Source organism: Hippopotamus amphibius, chromosome 17 (genome assembly GCF_030028045.1).
Source record: "Hippopotamus amphibius kiboko isolate mHipAmp2 chromosome 17, mHipAmp2.hap2, whole genome shotgun sequence".
In the NCBI taxonomy this organism is placed as follows: Eukaryota; Metazoa; Chordata; class Mammalia; order Artiodactyla; family Hippopotamidae; genus Hippopotamus; species Hippopotamus amphibius.
The window spans coordinates 42972361-42996790 of record NC_080202.1 but is presented as its reverse complement, the minus strand read 5'-3'; the positions used below and the strand labels follow the sequence as shown (position 1 = coordinate 42996790).

Here is a 24430-nt window from a genome sequence, read left to right as displayed (position 1 = left end):
GTCTGCGTGAGTTCCGCTACATTGTAAACAAAAGTCCAGGCCTATGACCCCCAAATAGGCATGTGATGCAGTTTAGGATGACAGGTGGCATCTCAAATGTGTGGAGGAAAAATTTGCTCATGTACACCGTACTCCAGAGTAAGCACCGCATGGCTCAGCGATTTAGATATTGAGGGAGAAGAAGAACAAGACCTAGAGGAAGATTTAGGAAATTATTTTATAAAGTCCTTTCAACTCAAAGTCTAAAGGACGGGGACTTCCCTGGTGGCGCAGTGCTTAAGACTCCCCGCTCCCAATGCAGGGGGTCCGGGTTCCATCCCTGGTCAGGGAACTAGACGCCACATGCGTGCCATGCCGCAACTAAGAGTTCGCATGCCACACACAGCTAAGGAGCCCGCCTGCCGCAACTAAGTAACTAAGTGAAATGTAACCAAATAAATAAATTAAAAAATTTAAACATCTTTAAGATTTTTTAAATTGCAAAATATGATGTGAAGAGAACTCTCCGTGGAACCTTCAAGCACTGGAATCATCACCAAAAGCCAAAGGCAGATATCCAACAGGAGAAAATGTTCACCGCTTCCATTGCAGACAAAGGGCCAGCCTCGTTAATGTGTAAACTGCAGATACAATTTACACTCAGGATAAAGCCCAACCGAGAACCCAGCAGGAAAAGGGCCGAAGACCGCCCCCCCCACCCCCCGCCCCGGAGTTAGTTCACAGAGAGAAAATAAAGGCGTGTCTGAAACAGGAGAGGACGCTCAAGCTTATTCACCCATGAGTAGAAAACTGCAAATCCAAACAACGCTGAGCTACCATTTTCACCTATGAGATCGACGCCTCGCCCCACTCCATCCCCTCCGCCTCCCCCCCCCCCCCAAAAGCATTCCCAGGTTTGATGCCACGCGGGGCTTGTTGGCGAGGCTGGGGGAGGGAGGCGCTGCCGGAGAATGCCTGCCCTGCTCTTCCAGGCACTGTCCGGCATCTCCCGAGCGTCAAGGGCTCCGTTGCAGTGAGGGTGGCCGGGACCGCGACGGCCCTGCACCACCGTGAGGGCACAAGGGCACTCGACCGGCCTCCGCAGAGCGCTGCGGCCCGGGGCCGGGCGCGATTCGCAGGCCCCGCAGTCCGTGCCCGTCGACGGGAGCCGATTCCGCGGGAGTGAGTCACGCGGAGCAGACGCAGATGCCAAGGTACTGATCTGCGACGGGCAGTGTTCCATTCCAACGACTGTCGCCGAGGCCGTCGCGTCTCCGGACGAGCCCCCCAGCCCCAGGGGACCCGAACGGTGGGACAGACGGCGGGCGGGAGAACGCCGACGCGAGCAGAGCGGCCCCGAGCAGGGAGGGGCGAGGGGCTGTGGTGGTGGCTGAAGGGCCGCCGTGGTCGTGGCGTGTGTCGGGCACCGGCTACGCGTGGAGGAGCAGGCACTCGTACTCACTGAACGGTTGTTGAGTGTGCGGCGCGTGCGGGGGGAAGAGCGGTGGACGAAACCAAGCGCTGGGTTTCTGGGGCTCGAGCCGTGACAGCTGCTACCGGGTCAGCGCTTCCTTCGCGGTCTCCGGCAGCCGCCCCTGTCTCGCGTCTCCGGCGGGACGCGCCCGGGCCAGGAGGCCAAGCCGACCTGCTCCCGGCGCGAGGAGGCGGTCCCGAGGGTAGCGTCCGCCCGCGGTAGCCGCGCCTCCTCGGGCGGCAGAAGGCGGAGCATGCAGATTAGAAATGGCCGTTGGGCGCGGGGGTGCCGGGACAATCAAGTACATAGAATTCCTCCGTAGAAAGGTAGAGAACAGAAAGTCTGCACAGGAGTCCGGTGATAGCACTGTGGACAGCGCAAAACGAATCAGACAAGGAACGCGAGTTAGGGCGCTCACCGTGTGTGTAATGGAGATGAAGGCAGGACGGTGACAGCGCTGCGAGGCTTAGGAGTATTGCTCCTCGCCCTTTTGGCTAAGATCAAGTGTAGTATCTGTTCTTATCGGTTTAATATTTGATACGTTCTCTATCCGACGACAATATATTAAATGGATTTTTGGAGCCGGGAGTTGGAATAGGATCTTGCTCCATCCCCTCCACGCATCAACCTGGTATTGCAGTACTTCCACGAACGGTGCACTCCCTCTGGGAGATGATTCGCGGTTGAAAAAGCAGAACACCGCCCTGAGAGTCTTTCTTTCTCTTTTCGTGTGGGTTTTTCGAGAGCTATGGTTTACTCCCTGCTGCTGGCTTATACGCTCTGCGTTGCGCAAGTGCCTGCATTCTCCATCCGATTGCTTTCTTCAGAAAAGGCCGTATTGTAGCTGCTCTCTGGGGAAGAATGGTTAGTGCTTGCGTTCACAGCATTAAGTAGCGCAGGGTGGTGGGTGTTGCTTTTTTTGTGTCACCGTGTTTAAAAGCTTTTTCTTTGCTTTTCTTCATTCTGTAGCTTGCTGTTCTCCGTTTTCTGTTTGGCTTACTTACCCCCACCCCACATCTCCCGGCTTCGTGCGTTTTCCTACTCCTCGTTTCCGAGAGTGAATTCTCAGCAAGGATTTCTGATTCCCTTTTTCCCTAGTGATTGCGGCGCAAATGGAAATAGCACAGCACTCTGCCCGGGGAAAAGGGGTGAGCTCAGATCCGCGGCAGCTTTACTGATTCACTCGCGCTCATTTCACTCCCCCCCAAAACTCCTCCCAGGAAGAAAGGAAAAGAAAAAAAAAAAAAGTTCGGCTGACCCCTGAGGCACGAGGCAAAACAGCGCATCGGCCGGTTCGTGAGTGTCTCTCCACCTGACTGATCTCAAAAAATACAGGCCAGAGTCGGCCTCGGTGCCTAGGAGGCGCGCGGCCCACTGCCATCTATCTCACCGCCTACGACCACCTTCCTCTGGCCTCTGATGCACTAGGCCTGCCTGTGCACCGGACTGTGACCAGTCCCCCTGGCATTCGTACGGAGACTCAGCAGCTGTCATACTGCGAGCTGGGCACCTGTGTGGGAGCGGCTGCGGCTCAAGGCGGCTTGGCGCTCACCGTGGCTGGGCTGGGCTGGGCTCTCACTTGTCCTTCGGGTATGTGCCCTTGCCGGCTCTGTGCGAGGCTGAAGTGCGAGCTGGTGAAGAAACAGCTGGGCTGGGCTCAGGCCAAAGGACCAGAGCTCCGTGGGCACCAGCTTTGTGGCTGGCGGCCTCTCAGGCACAGTGGCGACCCATCCCGACTGCACTCTTAAACGTGGTGAAGCCTCAACGCCAGCTCGCGCTAGGAACTTTGAAAGCTGTGCACCCGGCGGACTCCACTTGGCAGCAGCAGCAGCGAGCAGGACCCGGGGCGAGCCCAAGCTTCCCCGGCAAACGCTTAGCACGTTGTCACATTGGCCCCAAACCTCTGAGCCCTTCCTGCAAAGGCACGTCCTCTGCCACATAGAATACAATGAGAGCGAAAAGCTAGCTAGCTCTTGCCTTCTCACAAGGAGCAGGAATATTAAGTTTCCTTTTTCCCCACTGCAGGGCCCAGAAATCGGCAGCTTCCTTCCGGGGCCCTCTCCCCCCACATCTCCTCCTCTTCAACACCTATGCACTGTTTTCCTCGCTTCCACCTACAACCGCGCGCAAGCCCAGCGCAGAAACTTGCCCGCACCGACTGCAAGAAACCTAGCAAATGAACCCAGAGGCTAGCACTACCGGTACGGAAACTCTCATTTGTACCATCATAGGTATGCCCCCGAGGGGGTGCACCGTTCCTGGAAGTACTGCAATACCAGGTCGATGCGCGGAGTGGACGGAGCAAGCTCCTATTCCAACTCCCTGCTCCAAAAATCCATTATAATATATTGTCCTCGGATAGAGGACGTATCAGATATTAAACTGATAAGAACAGATACTACACTTGATCTTAGCCAAAAGGCCGAGAAGCGATACCCGCTGGGGCCGCTTCGCCACCACAACCTTCCCCTCCCACGTCTTTCAGCTCACGGTGAGGAAAGTCATCCTCAAACTGAAGGCCCGCCCTTTCCCCTGGACTTCACAGTGTCCTATTGCCACAACTTGTAAGACATACATACTTTCTCAGATTGTTTACCTTACTGGGGGCTTTTCGGCTTTCTCTTCTCCCATGACGCCCCTGGACAAACATATGAGCAATTTGCATGCCCCGCCCACACACGCGCGAGTTCCCTGCTCCCCGTGTGCGCCCTCTCCCGGTGGAACCCAAACCAGCGCGTAGCATTCCGCTCCTTCCGCTTGGTTTCCCTGGAAACGCCCAGAACCGGAAAGACGTAAACGGTTCTACCAGGGTTTTCTTTCCCGCGTTTCTTGTGCTTCTTAAAATGTTTCCGAGCATACAGCTGCGTTGAAAGATTTTTACAGCGGACACCCACCCACCACCTGTCATCATCTTACTGTTGTGTATTGTGTATACGTACACACACGCAGGTGAGTTGGCTACGTTGAAGTAGTAAGGTCAATTTTTAACAGAGTCGTTTCCCACCGTCCTTTATTGTCACTTCTATAAAGTATTCCCAAGAAGGCTTAAATATAAGGAAAAACAAAACAAAGCAGCTCCTTCTTGTGTGCGGGCCTACTGGGTTCCGGAGAGCAAATGTGCATGTCTGTTTTCCCTGGATACTGAGACATAAGGGGAGCCCCATCAGCCTGGCTGTGTTTTTCGCCAGCTACCTGCAGCGCAGCGGCACAGGGGCAGCCCAGAGTGGTTAGGGAGGTGGAGGCTGGCCACGTGAGTGTGACAGCGCGGGCACGGGGCGAGGCAGCTGGGGGGATATACGTGCAGGGAAATTGTCTGGGTCAACGCGAATGCGAGGACATAAGAGGGCTGAGGCGTGGCGGTCAAAGGTGTGCCGACAAAACAATGAATCAATCGTCAATCGAAGACAGAAATGGGACGTTTTCTCCGAGCCCACCTGAGGACTATAACCGGGGAGACGGTCTTTTTCAGAGCTCTGAGGACTGTTCTGAGGAGGTTGTGTATGTGTGTACGTGTGTGCATGTGTGTATACGTGTGTGTGTGTGTGTATTGCCCCACGCGTGGTTTGTGGGATGCAGTCAAGCACACGTCTGGGTAAAAGGTGACGGCTACTCAGAAGGAACGGATATCTTAGTTAATGGTCTCAGTGCTTTCCTCAGTGTGGGAAGCATGCAAGAAACTGGGTGCATAAAATGTTCTCCTGAAAATATCTGACTCTCTGAGGGCTGGTTCTGCCAGTTTCCCGGAACACAGAGTGCCTCATCCTGATCTCAGCCCTGAATCCCTTTCAGGGGAGGTGGTACTAGAAGGGAGGGAGGAGGCCCAAATGGGCAGAGGGAAAAAATGTTTGTGTAAATGTTTCTTGTCTTGCCCTAAAATATGAATTTTATTTCATCAGGTGGCAGGTACCAAAGGGTATGGGAGGGAGGGAGGGAGGGAGGCGGAGGGAAGGAAGAAGTTCATTGCAGACTGTGATGCTTGGAGTGCAGGGGGTTAAAGCACTTGGTAGGGATTAGATCTAGGGTTGAACTGTTACCAAGCAGGGTTCTTGGCCTTCCCCTGGGGATAGAAATTGACTAGAGGCCAGACAAGAAATTCAGGTGAATCCTTACTGGGGCCCCCGCTGCAGCAGGGGAGAGTGAGAACACAGGACAGGCTCCCTTGCTTGCTCCCTTGCTGGTGGTGGTGGGGCGGGGGGCGGGGGGGGTCAACTTCTTCCTTACATGCGGTGAGGGTAAGGGTGTGTCCTCGGGGGTTGGGCTGTCACCGAGTCCAAGCGAGTCCAAGCTCGCTCTGCTCTCTGCTCGCTGCACGACAGGCCAATGGCTCGGAGATGACGTGTTGAGGCAAGGAATACAACTTTATTCGGAAAGCCGGCAGACCGAGAAGATGGCAGACTCATGTCTGTCAAAACACCATCTTGCCTGATTAGAATTCAGGCTTCTTTCATTCTGAAACGGGAAGGGGGTGTTGTTGGTTCCTGCAGGCTTCCTGGTGCCAGAATCCTTTGTTCTGGCAGCTGTCCACGTGTTGCGGAAAACCGATCCCACGAGAGACCAAGCATCACGCTCAGAGGGTTGGAGAACGCAGGTTTATTGAGCCGCTGGACCCAGACGAGCTAACGCTCCAAAATTCTGGGGCCCCGTTTCCGGGGAGTCTTTTCCTTATGTAGCTGTAATTGGTACAGACTGATTGGTTGGTTGGTTTAAACAACACGCTAGTTGAGTCCTCGTTCCAGGGTGATTGTGTGGCTCCACGGCCTTCGTGGCTACGGAGTCCGAGTGGGCCCTAACCTGGGGTTCCGTGGTGACCTCATATGGCTCAGGGCGGTATCTGTCTCTGGGGGACCCGGTCCCTCTCTACGAGTCAGATTCAAGTGGGACTCTATAGCACCCGCCAAAGCTAAGAGGCACTTACGCTCCCCACGGGGACACGGCCCCGTGGGCACCTGAGTGGCCTCCTCTTCGGAGGGGACACCCACCCTTGTGTGTCTTTGCGTCATCGACACGGGGGGAGGGGGGGAATTGGGTACTGATTTGATTTAGCAATTGTGTCCGTACAAATGGCCCTTTTGCCCTAGGGCCCTCCGCCAAAGTTTTCTTAAAATTTTAAGGCTCACTCTCCCCTTCCGTCAGCTGACTCTTTGAGCCGACTGATTGAGAAATTAGGTCTTCCCCAAAAGACTTGCCCCTTTTGCCAGACAGATCTGCACCTCTCTCTCTAGGTCCCCTGGGCCGGTCCGTGTGGAGCGGCACACTCTGACGTGGTCTTGTATACTTTTGGATTCTCATCACGAGGCCGCCTTCCTCTGTCAGCTTTCCTTCGTAATCCCGATTCCCCAAGGATTCCAGGCTCTTCCCTTAGGCGAGGAGTACGCGTACTGCTCCTCCGCCTGCTCGGTGCCCTCGAGAGGGTCCGTCACCCCAGACCCCCTCCGGAGCCCCGCCTGAAGTTATTCCTCCGCGAACCCCATTACAAGGGACCGCCTCCTTGCAGTCCCTTCTCTCTGAGAACACTTAATGATCAGGGCCATCTTCAGGGAGGCACGTAATCATGCTGTCTGGGAATACTGGGCTTTCCAGGCGTGGCGACATCAGCGCTACCTAGGTTATTAGGCCCTAAGACAAGGCCCTTTCCGTGCGCGCCCCTCTCCCTCCTGGTCAAAGAAATAAATTACCCTTGTCAACAAAGGGGAGACAACGTCATCTTAGGAGGAACTTGCTTGTACCTTTGAGAGGTAAATGTCTTATCTGGTCATCTAAGGAACACTTCTCTCTGCTATCTTTTTGAATGGAGATGAAAAACATTTTAAATAATGTAAAACTTGACTTGTCAAAGATAAATAGAAATGCTAAGTGTCTTTTCTGCAAATAGTAAAAGGGTTTAGCCATCTAGATAGGTGACCTCGATTTGTTCCATCTGCTAGGAGCCAATTTAAATCCAACCCCTTGTGACTGATGGCGTTCGTGTTGTACCTGACTCAGTACTGAAATTTTAGAATGAGAATTATGAGGCCTCTGTGTTTGTGTGTTCATATGTATCTATGTGTTTGTTGTAGGCGTATGGTGTTGCCAAAAGAATTCATAAAAGAGCTCTAATTGGCTTTAAAAAAATTATTAAGCGCTTATAAGTATTCAGAAATAGAAAATAATCTGGCCAGAATGAATTTCAGGTTCCTGACATCTGGGACATTCAGTACTAAACTGAAAGCTGGTATTGAAGATGGCTTAAGCTTGTTGGTTTGATTACTATAGACATGTTTTAGAGTCATCAACATTAAGTATAATTTTTATATAAATTGTTATTGTGGCTACATGTAATATAAGCTAAATAAGGTCTTGTTGTGTCTGTTACAAATTTGTCAGCATGGAAAGTAACCTGATGTAAAGAAACTTCTGAGGAAAGAAAATGTAAATGAGATAAGAGCTTTTAGATAAACTCTGTCAAGAAGACTTATGCTTTAGGAATATCTACCTAAAATAGTCTCTCCAGATCCTGGTAACTTGAAATTCTGGAGTGGCCCTAAATTAAGTGATGAAAGCTTATTGACCAGCTGGATCATTCCCAAATAAAATAAGATACTGAAACATATATTGCTGAACATCAGCTTCCTTTTACAGCGAGACAAAAAGATATTTAGGACTATTGATAAATATGCCTGGTGCCACGTTCTGTAAAGAAAGCCAGTGTTTTCAGAAAATATCACTGGTATTTATGTTCACCAGTCTACAGAATGCCGTCACAAGGGACAGTTCATGGTGGCTTAAGGAAAGCAGGATGTGTGTTTTCAGTAAAGAAGGCCTGAGGAATGGAATTACACTTTATTAAGGGAAGGAAAGTAGGTCTGACTTACAGGTGACTGAATGGGAAATAAAGTAATGATGCAGAAAGTGGTAAGAAGGTTTGTGGAACGTGGACCCCAAGAAAAGAGTTTTGTGCATGATCAGGATTGACTAAGTTTAGATAAATTTAGTTGAGTAAATTACTTTGGAAAGTAAGCTGGTGCAGAGCTTGAATTTGGCTTTTCTCTCTGTTAAGAGGACAAGTTTTCTTAAAATGTTGAACTGCCCTTTGATAAAAGATTTTAAGTTTCCTTACCTTTTAAGTGATCTGTTCTTGTTACTCTGGCTGAGTGACTAACTATTGTTTCACAGTTACCTGTGAGCCTACCTGACAGTGTTCTAAACCCTTTTTTGGGGCATTTTGGACAAAACTTCCTAAAACAAATTCTGATGAAATCCTTTTGACCTCTAGCTAACTTTGGGATGCTTCAAAGAGCCCCTGAAACATCCCAAAGAGAGATATAAACTAGGTTCATTTGGTACATTAAGTTATATAGGAAGTATTGGCAAATGAATAATAAATGTTAGATTTTAGTGCATAGTAATTGTTATTAATATAGATAGTCTAGAAATTATATGGAGTTCCTAAAATTCTGATATGTCCTGGTAAAATGTTATCAGTCATAATTCTAGTTATTATCTTAAAATGTTGCATGGCACAACAATAACCAAATTGATTGACCGTGCAATCAGATTTTAAACACGCCTTCTTAAGCCTTATGTCTTAAGATGATTCTGGTTTTATTCTGTTGCCTTTGCAAAATGCTTCCTTTGTAAAAAAGATTTATAAAAAGGACTTTTGGATAAATACAAGTTTCTGACTTTCAGACCATAATGCTGAAATTGAGGAATCCTAATGAGAAACCTGATGGCTTCATAAGCTGTTAAGCAAAAGGATGTTACATAGGACTGAGTAAACTGGTGAATATGGTTATAAATTTTATGGTTTCTATCAAAAAAAAAATTACTGGTTCAAACCTGTTTTCCAGGTGTAAGGAAAACCTTCCCTTCAAACTAATTATGATTTGCAAAAATTTGGTAAATTGTACATTTGTAAGCACGATTGAAACATTTATCTTTTCTCTCTATCTGATCCCTCCAGACTTTGGAAACTCTTAGGTTCCCAGCAGCTTTATCAGATAAATTAGAAAGGCTACCTCACTAACTAAGTATAAGAAAACTTAAGATATTTTGGGAGCCTTGAAAAGGGAGGAGTTCGCCTACATTTGTTAGGCAAAAATCTGTGATAAGCCCAAGCCCTTGGCATGGCTTTCCTAGCCCTGAAAGGTCTTTTAAAAGTCCAGTCTGAGGCTCCTTATAAAAGTTTCACCAAAGCCAAAAGCCTATATGATCAATTATAGTTACATAAATGATCAGGCCAAGTTTCTTTTGCGACCAGACTTATTTTGCAAACAAATTAGCCTTAATCTGGTTACATTAGGTAAAAATGAGAGTAATTTTAGAGAGAAGCAGATTATGTTTCAGTAAATATTAAGTGCCAGTTTTGCTGATGGAGGTCTGTATTTACTAAGATTCACTCCCTGGATAGTTCCTTGCTGTTGCACCACAGTAATGTAAAATCCAACAAGGTTTTTTTTAAAAGGACACTCTAAGTTTGTTTCTGAAGCTTATCTCAGTTATCTATCTTTGGGTGATTATGGATACTAAAAGGACATAATTTAAAGGACTAGCTGCAGCTTAGACGGAAGGACACTTATCAGAGGAGAAACTGCACTCACACTAGGACGAGAAGAAGCCGACATCAGAAGTAGACAGCTAGCCCAAGATGCTGGACCTGACTCGTATGAACATTTATAATATTTTCTTGACTTCTTGGACCTTTACATACAACTCAAATGTTTTTCTATCATTGATGAGGGGCATTTTGAAATCTGTAGTCTAAAGCTTGCTGAGCAGGTTTAGTTAATCATTATTGAATGTATAGAGGGTGTAGAAACGATTCTTACAGAGTGAATTGTAATCAGTCGCAACGGGGAACTGGGAAAATGATCACAATAGTCTGATGATTTTTTGTGTGCTTGTTCTGCTTAAATGTTTTGTACCCAATTTGCTTTGACTAAAAGAAACTATTACTCATTGTAACTAACTTGCCATTCAAGTGTGTTTGCCTTTACCTCATCAAACATAGGCCCAGTAGCTGATTTAAAGTATATATCTGATAACAATAAATGGTTCCTCTCATGTTTGTAAAGCAGAGTGAACCTCAACAACTCAAGAGAGTATAGTGCCTCTGGCGTACTCCATCATCTAGGGCAGAGTTTGGCAATGTTCCTATAAAGGCCAGATAATAAATATTTTAGGCTTTGCAGGCCATATGATCTCTGTCATAACTACTCAAGTGCTGTTGTCGTGCAAAAGCAGCCAAAACAGCAAAAAAGAGTGTGTTTTTTTCCCAATAAAACTTTATTTGTAAATGCTGAAATTTGAGTTTCATATAATTCTTTTCTGTCACAAATAATATTCTTCTTTGAGCGTTTTCAACCATTTAAAAATGCAAAAACAGTTCTTAGCTGATGAGCTATATAAAAATGAGTGGTGGGTGGGTTTGGTTACTGTACCATAGTTTGTCAACCTCTGATCTAGGGAATAGGGCACATCATCTAATATAGAATCTCTGAAAACCAGGATTTATAAGTTGAAAGTTGACATGGGGCACAATGGGAAAGGGTGGACTTTCACAATAGAGGAGTTTCATTCTGAGTCTGAGTTGTTTTATTATTCTTATTTTTACCTTTTCTTTTAGTTCATGGGAACGTTGATAAGTTGATGGATGGAGTGAAAGCTCTTACAGGTGAGAAGTCAGTATAAATCTCAGAGGATAAATTGTACTCAAAGTTATATTTTGAAGATTTTTAATCTTCATTTTACTTTTCATCTGATAATTTTTAAATCTAATTTATCTAATGTCTTAGAGTTAGACTTTTGATTGTCTCCATTTTAGTAATAAAATTTCAGTTCTGCATCTTGGTAGTGAATTCTTTGTCTTTGGACTTGACATTATTATATCACCTTTCCTATGTTGGGGGGGAAACCTCTAAATTATAGATTAATGCAGTGAATGGTAAAGTAAAGCTCTGATAAAGATGTGTAACTGTTATTTAAAGATGATCAGAAACATTATTTGATCTGATGATAGAATATTTGGATTAGTCCTAATAAAATCCCAGTTCACTAGAAAATTATGTAACCCTCATTTTCTTGTGTTGAGAGTCCACACTTTTTGTAACCATTATTTCCATTAATATGACGTGAATCATTTTACTGCAGTTAAGGAATCTATTTACATGAATGCTATTGATTGTATGTTTAGACATGTCAGGCTCTGCATTTGCTCTTCATCAAGCAGTGAAGTTCAGGTGCAACAGGCTGAGATTATTTTTTTCATGTTTTGAAATTGGGTCATCCTTAAATTTTCATCTGATTGCATTTTGTATTTTTGAAGGAGGGGAGATTAATGTCAGTGATGTGGAATATGTTCTGGAAAACATGGGGACAGAGCTCACAGAAAAGGAATGGTTAAAGCTGCTGAAAAATCTGCCAATAGATGGTGAGAATTTCAAATACTACTATAGCCTTTGAAGGAACTCAGTCCTATATATTTAAAAATTGTCTCTATTTGATCATGGCAGAAAGAATATGTATCTAGGAATATTTAGCATGACCTTGTTCTAACTTAAGAAGAAGTTCCATCTAAGTTTAGGAATGAATACAGCAGGCATGAATCCTGCCATCAGGAAAAGAACATTCATACTGTCACTTTTGAGTCCACTAAGAGGCCAAAAATTAATCTGTGAATATGAGAAACAGAAAGTAGGTCCTAGAATGAAGGCAGTAGGTAAATCAAAAAGGAGAAATGGAAATGAATATGTTTCAGCGTGGGGTTTAGTCGCTAGTACCTGCCTCTATTGCTCAGGAATAGGTGGAATGTCTGCCTTTGGAACCTTCTCTATTTCTTGATTTTGTTATTTTAGAGAAAATTGGACATTTCTGGTGCAAATAATCAACCATATCTTTTAAAAATTCTAGCTTTGTTATTTTATCTTCATGCACTTCTGTGTAATTTGTAGCCTGAAATGTGCAATTTCTTATAGCAGGTGGAAAGATCTATCAAAATAGGCTGATGGATGGTATGACGTCTCTCAGAGGTAAGAATCATGGTGAAATACAAGTGGACATAAGATCGCTCAAGTGTTTTGTTTCTACACTTCCCTAATTGTGTAATTGCTAATATTGTCATTGGTCACATGTATTGATTTTATAGTCATACCCCTTCCAAGGACTATTTGTAATTTGCTCTTTTACTTTTATTTTTTGTGTCTTGGGAAGAAGTCCCCTACTCTTTGGGAATTTTTTTGAACTTAGGGGAAAAAAATAAATGAAGCCTATGTCTGTAATGTTTTATTTATGTATTTATGTGTGTATGTATGTATGTATGTGTTGGCCGTGTCAGGTCTTCCTTGCTGTGCCCAGGCTTTCTCTAATTGTGAGTGGGGGCTTCTCTTTGTTGTGGTGCATGGACTTCTCATTGCAGTGGCTTCTCTTGCTGTGGAGCACAGGCTCTAGGTGCACGGGCTTCAGTAGTTGCAGCACACGGGCTCAGTAGTTGTGGCTCGCAGGCTCTAGAGCGCAGGCTCAGTAGTTGTGGAGCACGGACTTAGTTGCTCCGTGGCACGTGGGATCTTCCCGGACCAGGTATCAAACCCTTGTCCCCTGCATTGGCAAGTGGATTCTTAACCACTGTGCCACCAGGGAAGTCCCTGTCTGTAATTTTTCGGTTTTTTAAGAATAATGAACGATTCATTTATGCAGGTAATTTGTTCATTAGTGGAAATAATCTAAACTCTCAATTAGCAAAAATAAACTTTACTTATTGGTTAAAAAATAAGATTTGTCATCTCCACTATTGAATTGACTATACTCTTAACATTACTTAATTTTCCCCTTCAAAATGTTTTACTGTGTAGATTGGTCCTTAAAAAACCAGATTTACATGAAGGGGTTTCAATTACTGTCGACTACTGGTTCTCGTTGTCATGTTTATCAGATGTATTGGGCCTTGGGCCTCAGTCCCTTATGCTGAAAAGGATAGCCATAATGCACAGGAATTAGTAGTTTTGCCACTCTCTGGATCCCTTAAATTTTGCTTATATACGTGTCTGTTTCCCAAGGAGGGACCGTTGATGTCCATAAACTGGATACGGTTCTGGGAAACATGGGCATAAGCCTCACAGAAAAGGAGCTTAAAGATCTGACACAAAATCTGCCAGTGAATGGTAAGCATTTAAACATCACCGAGCTCCTCAGGAGGACAGGAATTTGTGCATTTTTGTATAAAAACCACCGACTGTGATTGTTTGGAATCAAAAAGCCATTTTGAAAAACATTAAAAGGAGGGGAAATAGACCTAAAGTAAGACTCAGTCCTTTCTCCAGTCATTCTCATCAACTTCTTGACCGCATTTTCCCACTGTGGAGGTAAGCTCAAGGAAATCTCTAGGACCACTGGCAGGGCAGAGAAGAAGAATATAGCAGAAAAGAGGAAGAAGTGAAAAGGTTAAAGTTAGAGGAAAATGAGGAGGATTAAAATAATAAAAAGAATGAGGACGAGAAGGGAGAAATGCAAATAGTGGAAAATTTGTAAGATGCCATCAGGAATTTTCTTAAGTGAATAGAGTCATCTCCTCCTCCTCTCAGCACCATTGAAATAGAATATTAAAGGGAATAGGGAATTAACACAACATCATGAATCAACTATACTCCAATAAATTTTTTTTTTTAAAAAGGGAAGAGGGAACAGTGAATGTGACTCTCCCTTCACCACAGATGGCTGCTACCACAGTGGGAAGACTATTGTGGTGATTCTAGGAAGTATGTTGTTCTCTCCTACTCTGGAAACTTTATGGATTCCTATATTTCTGGGCAAGTCTCCATGATTCCAGGCTAATGTTTGGGAACTTTAAATCTCACTTGAAAGATGGAAACAGTGAGACTTTCCTTAACTTCCCTATTCATTTTTCAGAATTGATGAAGTACATACATGTGAATTTCGTTAGCATATTTCCTTCTAGCTTGCCATTTGTTTGAAACAGACCCTGTGGTGGAGATCTGTATGCAAGAGGTTTCTTGGGGAATACTCTCAAGACGTTACCTGTAAGGCAATGAAGGAAGCAGGATTGGGTAGAGGAAGACGTTGAACTGCAGTGCAGTTGCTATAGAGCCTCAGCTGATCCTACAGAGGTTGGGCCTTTGTACTTCACATCAACCAGTCTTTGGATGCAGGACATTCTCTGATAGGAAACATAACTTCAGGTGAGACAGCTCCTTTCAGAAGAAGGCAATTGCCAGAGAGAGAATAAGCAGTGAACCAATGGCAGTCAATACTTTTGGCTACTGGGAGAATGACTACCTTGGACTGAAGAGGAATAGTATCCACTACACTACTCTAATAAAATAATGAGAAAAGTGATTTAAATGTGGGACTAACTTCATCCAAGGCGATAATCTTGACTGAAGGAGTCAGCAGCAGAAATGCTCTTTTTCATGGGTCTAAAAGGAGAAGGGAATAAAATTCAATGGGAAGAGCACTTGGTTTGTAACTAAAACCACCTACAGAACATTTTTTCTAGTATAATTCTTCCTATAGCTCAAAGAAAAACTAATAAAATTAAAATGGGTTGAGATGATTAAAAGGAGGAAACTGATCAAATTAAAATGGTCATTTTGCAATCTACAAGTTTTTATGTCACAAAACATTTTTATTGTTTATTGAGGTTCTGGCCAACAGAATGATTTAGAGACTTGGTGTGAGAGAAAAAACAATTCCTTATAAGGCACTGGATTCCAATTCTGATCTTAATTGAATGGCCTAGGGCTTAGAGCCCTTGAGCTCACTCCTCAGCAAATGACTTCCTCACTAGGTGTCTATTAGGAAAGAGTTTTGGTGCTATTGGTAAAGACAAGATTCGGTACAATGATCAGCTGAATGAGAAAATCCAAATCCAGATCAAATAGACATTTTATCATTCCTTGTCCCCAACATCTTTCTATCTGTGACCTATTTACTTTCAGTGACTGTGGAAGCCAAATGAAACCAGTGCACATGATCCACACTACACTGACCTGTAGCTGACTCTCATATAGAAACTTATATTGGTCTGATTTGATTTTCTAGATCCAGGAGAAAAAGAGGACCAAAGATTCTTCTCATTCTATGCTAGAAACAATTAATGAGTAACCATTATGAATATTTCATATTGTTATTTGGCCAGCATTCCAGTTTACTGGAGATGTTATATTACTTTTTCATTGCTCATATGTATCAGTTCATTGATATTATAGATATAGGTTCATAGGTTTTAGGGTTTCCTACTAACATGAAGTTTCTGCTTAAATTATTTCTTTTACTATCAGGACAAAAAGTGGCATACAAAGGGAGCGTTTTAGACTATTAATGGCATAATAAACCTTCATTTACTACTTTTCTCTCCTTAAATAATAATAGTCAATAATTTTATAATGCTTTTGTATGTGCTGGGCACTATGCCCAAAGATATATATGTGTATATATTTATACACATGCATACCTATGTATATCTTCATGTAATTCTCACAAAAACTCAATAAAATAAGTACTATAATTAAAACATACATTTGAGAATCTAGAAAATGGACTAATCAAGTGAGTTAAATTTTTTCTCTGTTATATTTTCAATTTTTATATCTTTTTCAAAATTGACTTTTTTTTAAAGTTCTTTATTGGAATGTAATTGCTTTACACTGTTATGCCTGTTTTTGAGGTACACCAAAGTGACTCAGCTGTGTTTATACATATATCTCCCTATCCCCTCCCTCCTGCGACTCCCTCCCACCTTCCCTATCCCAGCCCTCTAAGTCATCACCCATCATCATGTTGATCTCCCTATGTTATGCAGCAACTTCCCACTAGCTATCTATTTTACATTTGGTAGTGTATATGTCAATGCTACTCTCTCACTTCATCCCAGCTTCCCTTTTGCCCCGCCCCCCCACCTTGTGTCCTCAAGTCCATTCTCTAGATCTGCATCTTTATTCTTGCCCTGTCACTGGATTCATCAGCACCATTTCTTTAGATTCCATGTATATGAGTTAGCATACAGTATTTGTTTTTCTCTTTCTGGCTTACTTTGCTCTGTATGACAGTCTCTGGGTCCATCCACATCACTAAAAATAACTCAATTTCATTCCTTTTTATGGCTGAGGAATATTCCATTGTATATATGTGCCACATCTTCTTTATCCACTCATCTGTTGATGGGCATTCAGATTGCTTCCATGTCCTGGCTATTGTAAACAGTGCTGCAATGAACATTGTAGTACATGTTTCTTTTTGGGGTTTTTTTGGTTTTTTTGTTTGTTTGTTTGTTTTTTAGCTCTTTATTGGAATATAATTGCTTTACACTCTTGTACCAGTTTTTGAGGTACACCAAACTGAATCAGCTATATTTATACATATATCCCCATATCCCCTCCGTCCCGTGACTTCTGCCCACCCTCCCTGTCCTGGCCCTCTAAGGTATCACCCATCATCGAGTTGATCTCCCTCTGTTATGCAGCAACTTCCCACCAGCTATGTATTTTACAGTTGGTAGTGTATATATGTCTATGCTACTCTCTCACTTTGTCCCAGCTTCCCCTTGGCCACCCCCCTGAACCCTGTGTCCTCCATTCCATTCTCTGCATCTGCATCTTTATTCTTGCCCTGTCACTGGGTTCATCAGTACCGTTTTTTTTTTAGATTCCATATATATGAGTTAGCATACAGTATTTGTTTTTCTCTTTCTGGCTTACTTCACTCTGTATGACAGTCTCTAGGTCTATCCACCTCATTACATATAGCTCAATTTCATTCCTTTTTATGGCTGAGGAATATTCCATTGTATATATGTGCCACATCTTTATCCATTCATCTGTTGATGGGCATTCAGGTTGTTTCCATGTGCTGGCTATTGTAAATAGTGCTGCAATGAACATTATGGTACATGTGTCTTTTGGGATTATGGTTTTCTCTAGGTATATGCCCAGGAGTGGGATTTCTAGATCATATGGTAGTTCCATTTTTAGTTTTTTAAGGAACCTCCAAACTGTTTTCCATAGTGGCTGGACCAACTTACATTCCCACCCACAGTGCAGGAGGGTTCCCTTTTCTCCACACCCTCTCCAGCACTTATTGTTTCTAGATTTTTTGATGATGGCCATTCTGACCAGTGTGAGGTGATACCTCATTGTGGTTTTGACTTGCATTTCTGTAATGATTAGTGATGTTGAGCATCTTTTCATGTGTTTGTTAGCCATCTGTATGTCCTCCTTGGAGAAATGTCTATTTAGGTCTTCCACCCATTTTTGGATTGGGTTGTTTGTTTTTTTGATATTGAGCTGCATGAGCTGCTTGTGTATTTTGGAGATTAATCCTTTGTCTGTTGCTTCATTTACAAATACTTTCTCCCATTCTGAAGGTTGTCTTTTTGTCTTGTTTATGGTTTCCTTTGCTGTGCGAAAGCTTTTAAGTTTCATTAGGTCCCATTTGTGTATTTTTGTTTTTATTTCCATTATTCTAGGAGGTGGGTCAAGAAGGATCTTACTGTGATTTATGTCATAGAGTGTTCTGCCTATATTTTTCCTCTGGGAGTTTTATAGTGTCCGGTCTTACAGTTAGGTCTTTAATCCATTTTGAGTTTATTTTTGTGTATGGTGTTAGGTAGTATTCTAGTTTCATTCTTTTACATGTAGCTGTCCAGTTTTCCCAGCACCACTTATTGAAGAGGCTATCTTTTCTCCATTGTATGGTCTTGCCTCCTTTGTCGTATGTTAGGTGTCATGTATTTTAAACAATTATTTTACATTAATCCCTCCTTTGGTATTAGGGTAATACGGGCCTCATAGAATGAATTAGGAATTATTTTCTCTTCTTCTATTTTTCTGAAAGAGTTTGAGGAAAATTGGTATTAATTCTTCTTTAAATGTTCATCAGATTCACCAGTAAAACCAACTGGTCCCAGGCTTTTCTTTGTGGAGAGGTTTTTGATTACTGATTCAATTGCTTTACTTCTTACAGGTCTTTAAAGGTCTATTTCTATTTCTTCTGGAGTCAGTTTTGGTAATTTACGTTTCTAAGAATATATCCTTTTAATCTAGGTTATCTAATTTGTTGGCATGCAATTATTCATAGTATTCTCACATAATCCTTTTGATTTCTCTGAGGTCTGTAACATATCCCCACTTTCATTATTTATTTTAGTATTTTGCATCTTTTTTCTTTTTTTTTCTGAATCAACCTAGCTAAAGACTTGTCAACTTTCTTGATCTTTTCAAAGAGCCAACATTCATTTTCTTGATTCTCTTGATTTTTCTGTTCTCAATTTCATTGACCTCCACGCTAATTTCTTATTCCCTTCTTTCTACTAGTGTTGAGTCTAGTTTGGCACAATCCACTTCCTGAGGCTTATGAAGGGCCCAATCTTGCCTGAGGTGTGTGGCCACATGGAGGAAGGTTACTAAATTAGAATTCTGTTAGCAGAAAGAATAATAGTAGGTATTTCTAGCTGATTGTTAGACAACAAGCAATGTCTGCCACATACCCCAAAGCCTACTACGCAGACTGATTCATATTAACAATGCTTTACGTACTTAATGAATGAATGAATTAGTAGACAAAAAAGTAGTGAGGAAGAATATTTCCTGTGGTGGGAAATGGTACAAAGCTTTAATAGTTGTCTCAAATGTATAGATAGCAAGTATTTGCATCATCATGGTGATTGAAAATATTGGAGAAAAGAAATGGAAGATGAAAAGCATGAACTCTTTTCCATTTGAGGTGACCACTGATGGAACTTTGTGGCTGGCATAAATCAAATCTTGACCTCCTTATGAAGCAGTATAGCTTCATATGAGCTCGAGAAACCCTATGATCCAGGAAACAGGTGGTTCTTAATTTCATTGGATGAATTCTTGAAATCTAGTAATTATAAATTAAATATGGCTTTATAAAATGCAATAGAAAGAGTAGATTTTTGACTAAGAGTTATAAACAAGTACTTTATACCTTTTTTGTGACTCTGTATCATTTGTATTAATTGTGCCTTTTCTAATAGCTGATGGAAAGATTGTTCTCAATAAGCTAATGGATGGAGTAAAAGCTATTATAGGTGAGTGACAAATACTCTAGACCTAAGAACATAAGTAATTATACTGAATTATATTTAATGGTATTTTTCATTATACCTATTGTCATTGATTGAGGCATTTTTCCTTTTTGTTCATGAATGGTATATAATGAATTCCCCAGAGTTGGTTCAACTGTGGATAATCTTTATTTTAGTAACAGTGCTTCAGTGCACATCTTGATAGCAAGTATTTTATTCTATGAAGCATTTGTCGACAACATATTTCATATGAGTTTATAGTTATTATATATGAGTTTAAATGACCAAATATAGGTTAACACTGTAGATGAAGGAACGCTTCAACTTATATAGGTAATTGTATACAGACTAACACAAATTCCATTCAATAACTAAAGATCAACTATCTAAAACATTTTAATTTATAGTGGCACTTTATATCCCTACATTTTATTGTGTACTATATCACGCTGTCCACAAGATGAGGAGATAATACCTTTCACATGTGTTTGTGTTGAAGATTTGCTCTTGAGATCATTGCTATATAGGAAAAGATTATTTATTTTTACATGTTAAATCTTTAAATAATTTTTAAAATTCTTACATTTTATAATTCTTATTATTTGTAGGGGAGGACATTGATATCTGTGACACAGAAGATATTCTGGAAAACATGGGGATAGAATTTACAGATGAGGAACTCTTGGAGCTGTTAAAAAAGTTACCGGTTGATGGTAAGCCTTTCAAATATCAATGTAGTAGTGGTTCTCAAATAGGGAGAGTTTCGCTCCGGAGGAAACATTTGGCAAAGTCTGGAGACATTTTTGGTTGTCACAACTTGGTGGGGGAGGGGAAGGTGCCACTGGCATCTAGTGGATAGAAGACATGTAGTGCACAGGACAGCTCCCTGCAGCAAAGAACTACCCAGCCCGAAATGTCAGTAGTGCTGCTTTTAGGAAACTCTGCAATAAAACTTACAAGGAAACTTAGATTTGGGTGCTTAAGTAAGAATGTCTGTTCTGTTTGAGACTCGAGGAGAACGCTTGTCAAAAATTAAGAAATCTTTATTGCATAATTTAGTTCTTCATTTGGAAATCAAGAAACATGCGGCACTGAGAAATGCCTGCCATTACTCTTAATTCTACTGGAATACTTAATGTTAAGCGAGGAAATTTAAGAAAAAGGAAGTGTGGTAGTTTACTAGAAATGCGAATGAGAAAATTAAAATACTGCATATTTCAGCAAGGTTGAATAATAATAATACTAATACCGGCTTTACTTGCCCAAGAGAAAGTAAAATGATCACATTTTTAAAGTTTTTTATTTCATAATGTTTTTATAAGTTGATAGATATGGAAAAATTTCTAAAGCCTTATTTCTGAAATGATTTTTAAATCATCTTAGTACCTGAATTATGTGTTTTCTTACAGCTGATGGAAAAATCTATCAGAACAGATTGCTGGAAGGTATAAAGACTCTTAGAGGTAGGAGAGAGTCATAATGAAAAAAGCAGATGAATTCGAGGTTTTTGTGATTCACATTTAACTTATTTCCTTGATATTTAAATATGAACCCTGCCTTCGTGTCATATATGTTGACTCTATCCTTAAGATTCATCTAAAGAGTGCTCTGTAATGGACCATTTTTTAATTGTGAGATAGATAAATTAGAAGTTTGGGACTAACATATACACACTAATATATATAAAATAGAACAACAAGGACTTATTGCATAGCACAGGGAACTATACTCAGTATCTTATAATAAGCTATAATGGAAAAGAATCTGGAAAAGAATATATATATGTGTGTAACTGAATCACTTTGCTGTACACTTGAAGCTAAAACAGCATTGTAAATTAACTATGCTTCCATTTTTTAAATTTTTCATTAAAAAAAGATGCTTCTATAGAGTGCTCTGTAATTTACCATTTCTTTATTGTGGTAAAATACACATAAGATAAAATTTACTATTTTAGCCATTTTTTAGTGAACAATTCAGTAACATTAAGCACACAGTCTTGCGCAACTATACCACCGTCCATTTCCAGAACCTTTTCATCATCCCAAACAGAAACTCTAACAAGAAACCCATTAAAAAGTAACTCCCCATTTCCCCTCCCCCAGCCCCTGGTGACTACTACTCTACTTCCTGTCTCTATGAATTTGCCTATTTATGTACCTTATGTAAGTGGGTATCATTTACTTTTGTTATGTTGTGTTTTTAGAGAACAATCCACATTCCTTTGGAACTTCCCAGACTTTGGCAGGGCTTGAAATAATCAAAATCTAAATCTGTAGTATAAAAAAAATAAAAGAAAGGCCTTCTTTTATTCAGGAAATTTAATCAACAGTGAAGTCAACCAGTCTAAAAATGTAATCAACAACACCACCCATTAACTGAACAGGAGAATTGGATTGCCTATTTATGTCACATTTTAGAGTTACTATCTTTTGCTCTTATCCCTGTCTCTTTTTAAGGAGGGGAAATTGATGTCAGTAAACTGGACACAGTTCTGGGAAGCATGGGGATGAACCTCACCGAAAAGGAACTTGAAGATCTGACACAGAGCCTGCCAGTTGATGGTGAGCAGCGGATGGTGACCATTCAAAGTTCAAATAGTGTAGTGGTTAAAGGTACAGACTCTGGAGCGAGACTGACTGGGTTTGAATTCAAACTCTTCTGCTTAAAAGTTGTGTCATCTTAATGTTTCTCTGCCTCAGTTTCTTCATAGATGAAAGGAGTACATTATTAGCACGTACTTGATGGAGATTTTGTGAGGATTAATCTAGACCAGTGTCAGGTACATAACGCGTCCACTGAAGTTGCTCGTTGTTGTCATCTTTGCCATATTGTTCCAGTCATCACTGTTACTACCAGGCACCTCTGCACGCGTGGGAGCTTATAGTTATAGACCTCTTCAAAGTACTTACTGGACATCAAGCTGTTGAGAAAAACTTTGAGAACCTAGAGCACAAACTCTTTCTCTGGACATTTCCATTAACTTACGTTAATGGCTTTTGCACTATGAAGTCTACACATTGCTGAAAATGTCAACAAGATTACTGAAGGACCGGGGGGAGATAAGGGAAAAAGAAAAAAAGTGGGGAGAGGTTGCAGAGGGCAGGACTTGTGACAGTGGGATGAAAAAGAATTTAAAAAGAGTAAATTTGAAAACCATGAGGGAGAAACAAAGAAAGCCTAATGAGCAGAATGATTACAATTTCACCCCAAGTTGTATCAGATTTGCAGAGATCATGTTCCCCCAGCTATTTAAGATAGAGAGAAAGAGGTATCGTGCCACCTTTTTTGTCCTCTCAGAGACCCTCATCACTGAGCAAAGTTACCTATAATTCGGGCCAGCACAGTGGACATGTCCTCCCTCCTTTAGAAGGCTCTAAGGATTCCTGTATGATGTTGCCGGAACTTGTTATCCAAGAGCCGATACTAGACTTAAATTCCCTTTTGAAAAGCTGGAAACAAGCTCTGATTTTTAAGAAATGTTAAATAAGGTTGAAGTGTAACTGTTCACAGAGCGATTCCCTCCCAGAAGGACGAGAATTAGGATATGTTAACTTTAGAAGATTCCAGTAAGGCCAAGAAATGTCTCACTACTGGGCAAATCCACTTTTTCCCATCTTAATCAGATGCCATTTAGTGGCATTTTTGTCACTTCTTACTTTCCATTTTTCAAAGATAAGCTCTTTTATAGAAGACATTGTGTTAAGTTACCCTTTCATTTTCCAACATTTTTTGATTCACTAATGCAACATGTGTGTTTTGTTTCCTTATTTTCTTTGTTGCTTGAATTTACGCTAAATAGTGAAACTTGCCTCTAGATGTGGGACAACCAGCTTTGCTTGTAAGACCTTCTTTTAGCTCAAAGTGCTAAAATTTAGCTGAAATTATAGTGGATTTTGTATTGTGCTTATTAGGTATATTTTCTCAATAAGGTAGTATGTAATTCAAGTTTTGTCTTCGGCAATTAGCCAAATAACAGGTAAACGTTCTGAAAATAAAAGCACAAAAATGTGTCACTGCTTTCCTCTTTCTCGATACTTAATACAATTGAGATTCTGATTTAGTGAGCTTATTCTGTCTCTGTAATACTTCTATTTTAACGTCCCTTTACAAACTGATGAAATAGGGGAATTCCCTGGTGATCCAGTGGTTAGGGCTTTGCACTCTCACTGCCGAGGGCCCAAGTTCGATCCCCAGCCCAGAAACTAAGATCCCACAAGCCACATGGGTAGCCAAAAAAATAAATAAATAATAAAATAAAAATAAAGATTCCGCCCCCCAAAACTGATGAAATAAATCATTGTATATCTATTATATACAAAGCCTGCAATTAACTACAAGTCTTGAATTATTTCTAACTTGCACATATAATTTAAAGAGTCAATGAATTATTTTCAGTTTAATTGTAATAACGGATAAGTAGTGAGTAAGGGTCAACTTTATATGAATGGAAAATTACTGAACTTAAAACAGTGAAATATGGTATACACCACCTTTTTAATTTTGCCCAGGAGCCTAACTAAATAATGGAGAGTTTTCCAATATCTAAATGCTAAAAAGCAGCTAAAATAAATGGAGCTTCCTTTACATATCATTCTTCTGTGACTGAAAGTTTTAATATCTTAAAACAAAAAAGTCAATGTCACATTGTTAATATAGCTATATATGTGAAATGTAAAACCTTTTTCTTGTTTCACACTGATGAAGGGGAGAAATAGGATAAAATTCTAGAGAAAGTGATAAGTACCATTTTTTTTGCTCGTTTTCTCTTTGATGTTATATGTGTAGGTGTCATCTGTATGTTTTCTTGCAGTTGATGGGAAAGTTGATAGGAAAAATGTAATGGATGATGTGAAAGCTTTCACAGGTTAGTGATAAATTTACTAATAAACTGAGGGCCCCAGGGCTCGACAATAATTTTTATTTTTCTATCATGTTTT

At 41.5% G+C, this 24430-nt stretch overlaps 1 protein-coding gene and 2 non-coding genes across 3 annotated transcripts; 2 read left to right on the top strand and 1 right to left on the bottom strand.

Moving 5' to 3' along the window:
* The first annotated feature begins 1927 nt into the window (after window positions 1-1927).
* Window positions 1928-2118, top strand: LOC130841144 (U2 spliceosomal RNA). Its single transcript, XR_009050182.1, has one exon. It is a non-coding gene; the product is annotated as a U2 spliceosomal RNA (small nuclear RNA).
* A 1577-nt stretch (window positions 2119-3695) lies between these two features.
* Window positions 3696-3887, bottom strand: LOC130841132 (U2 spliceosomal RNA). Its single transcript, XR_009050170.1, has one exon. It is a non-coding gene; the product is annotated as a U2 spliceosomal RNA (small nuclear RNA).
* A 382-nt stretch (window positions 3888-4269) lies between these two features.
* Window positions 4270-24362, top strand: LOC130839592 (calmodulin-4-like). Its single transcript, XM_057713831.1, has 7 exons — window positions 4270-4402; window positions 11058-11105; window positions 11757-11861; window positions 19440-19493; window positions 20099-20203; window positions 21950-22054; window positions 24304-24362. Exons 2-7 carry the CDS (start codon window positions 11081-11083, stop codon window positions 24360-24362), a joined length of 453 nt encoding a protein of 150 aa, XP_057569814.1. The 5' UTR covers window positions 4270-4402; window positions 11058-11080.
* Window positions 24363-24430: the final 68 nt, after the last annotated feature.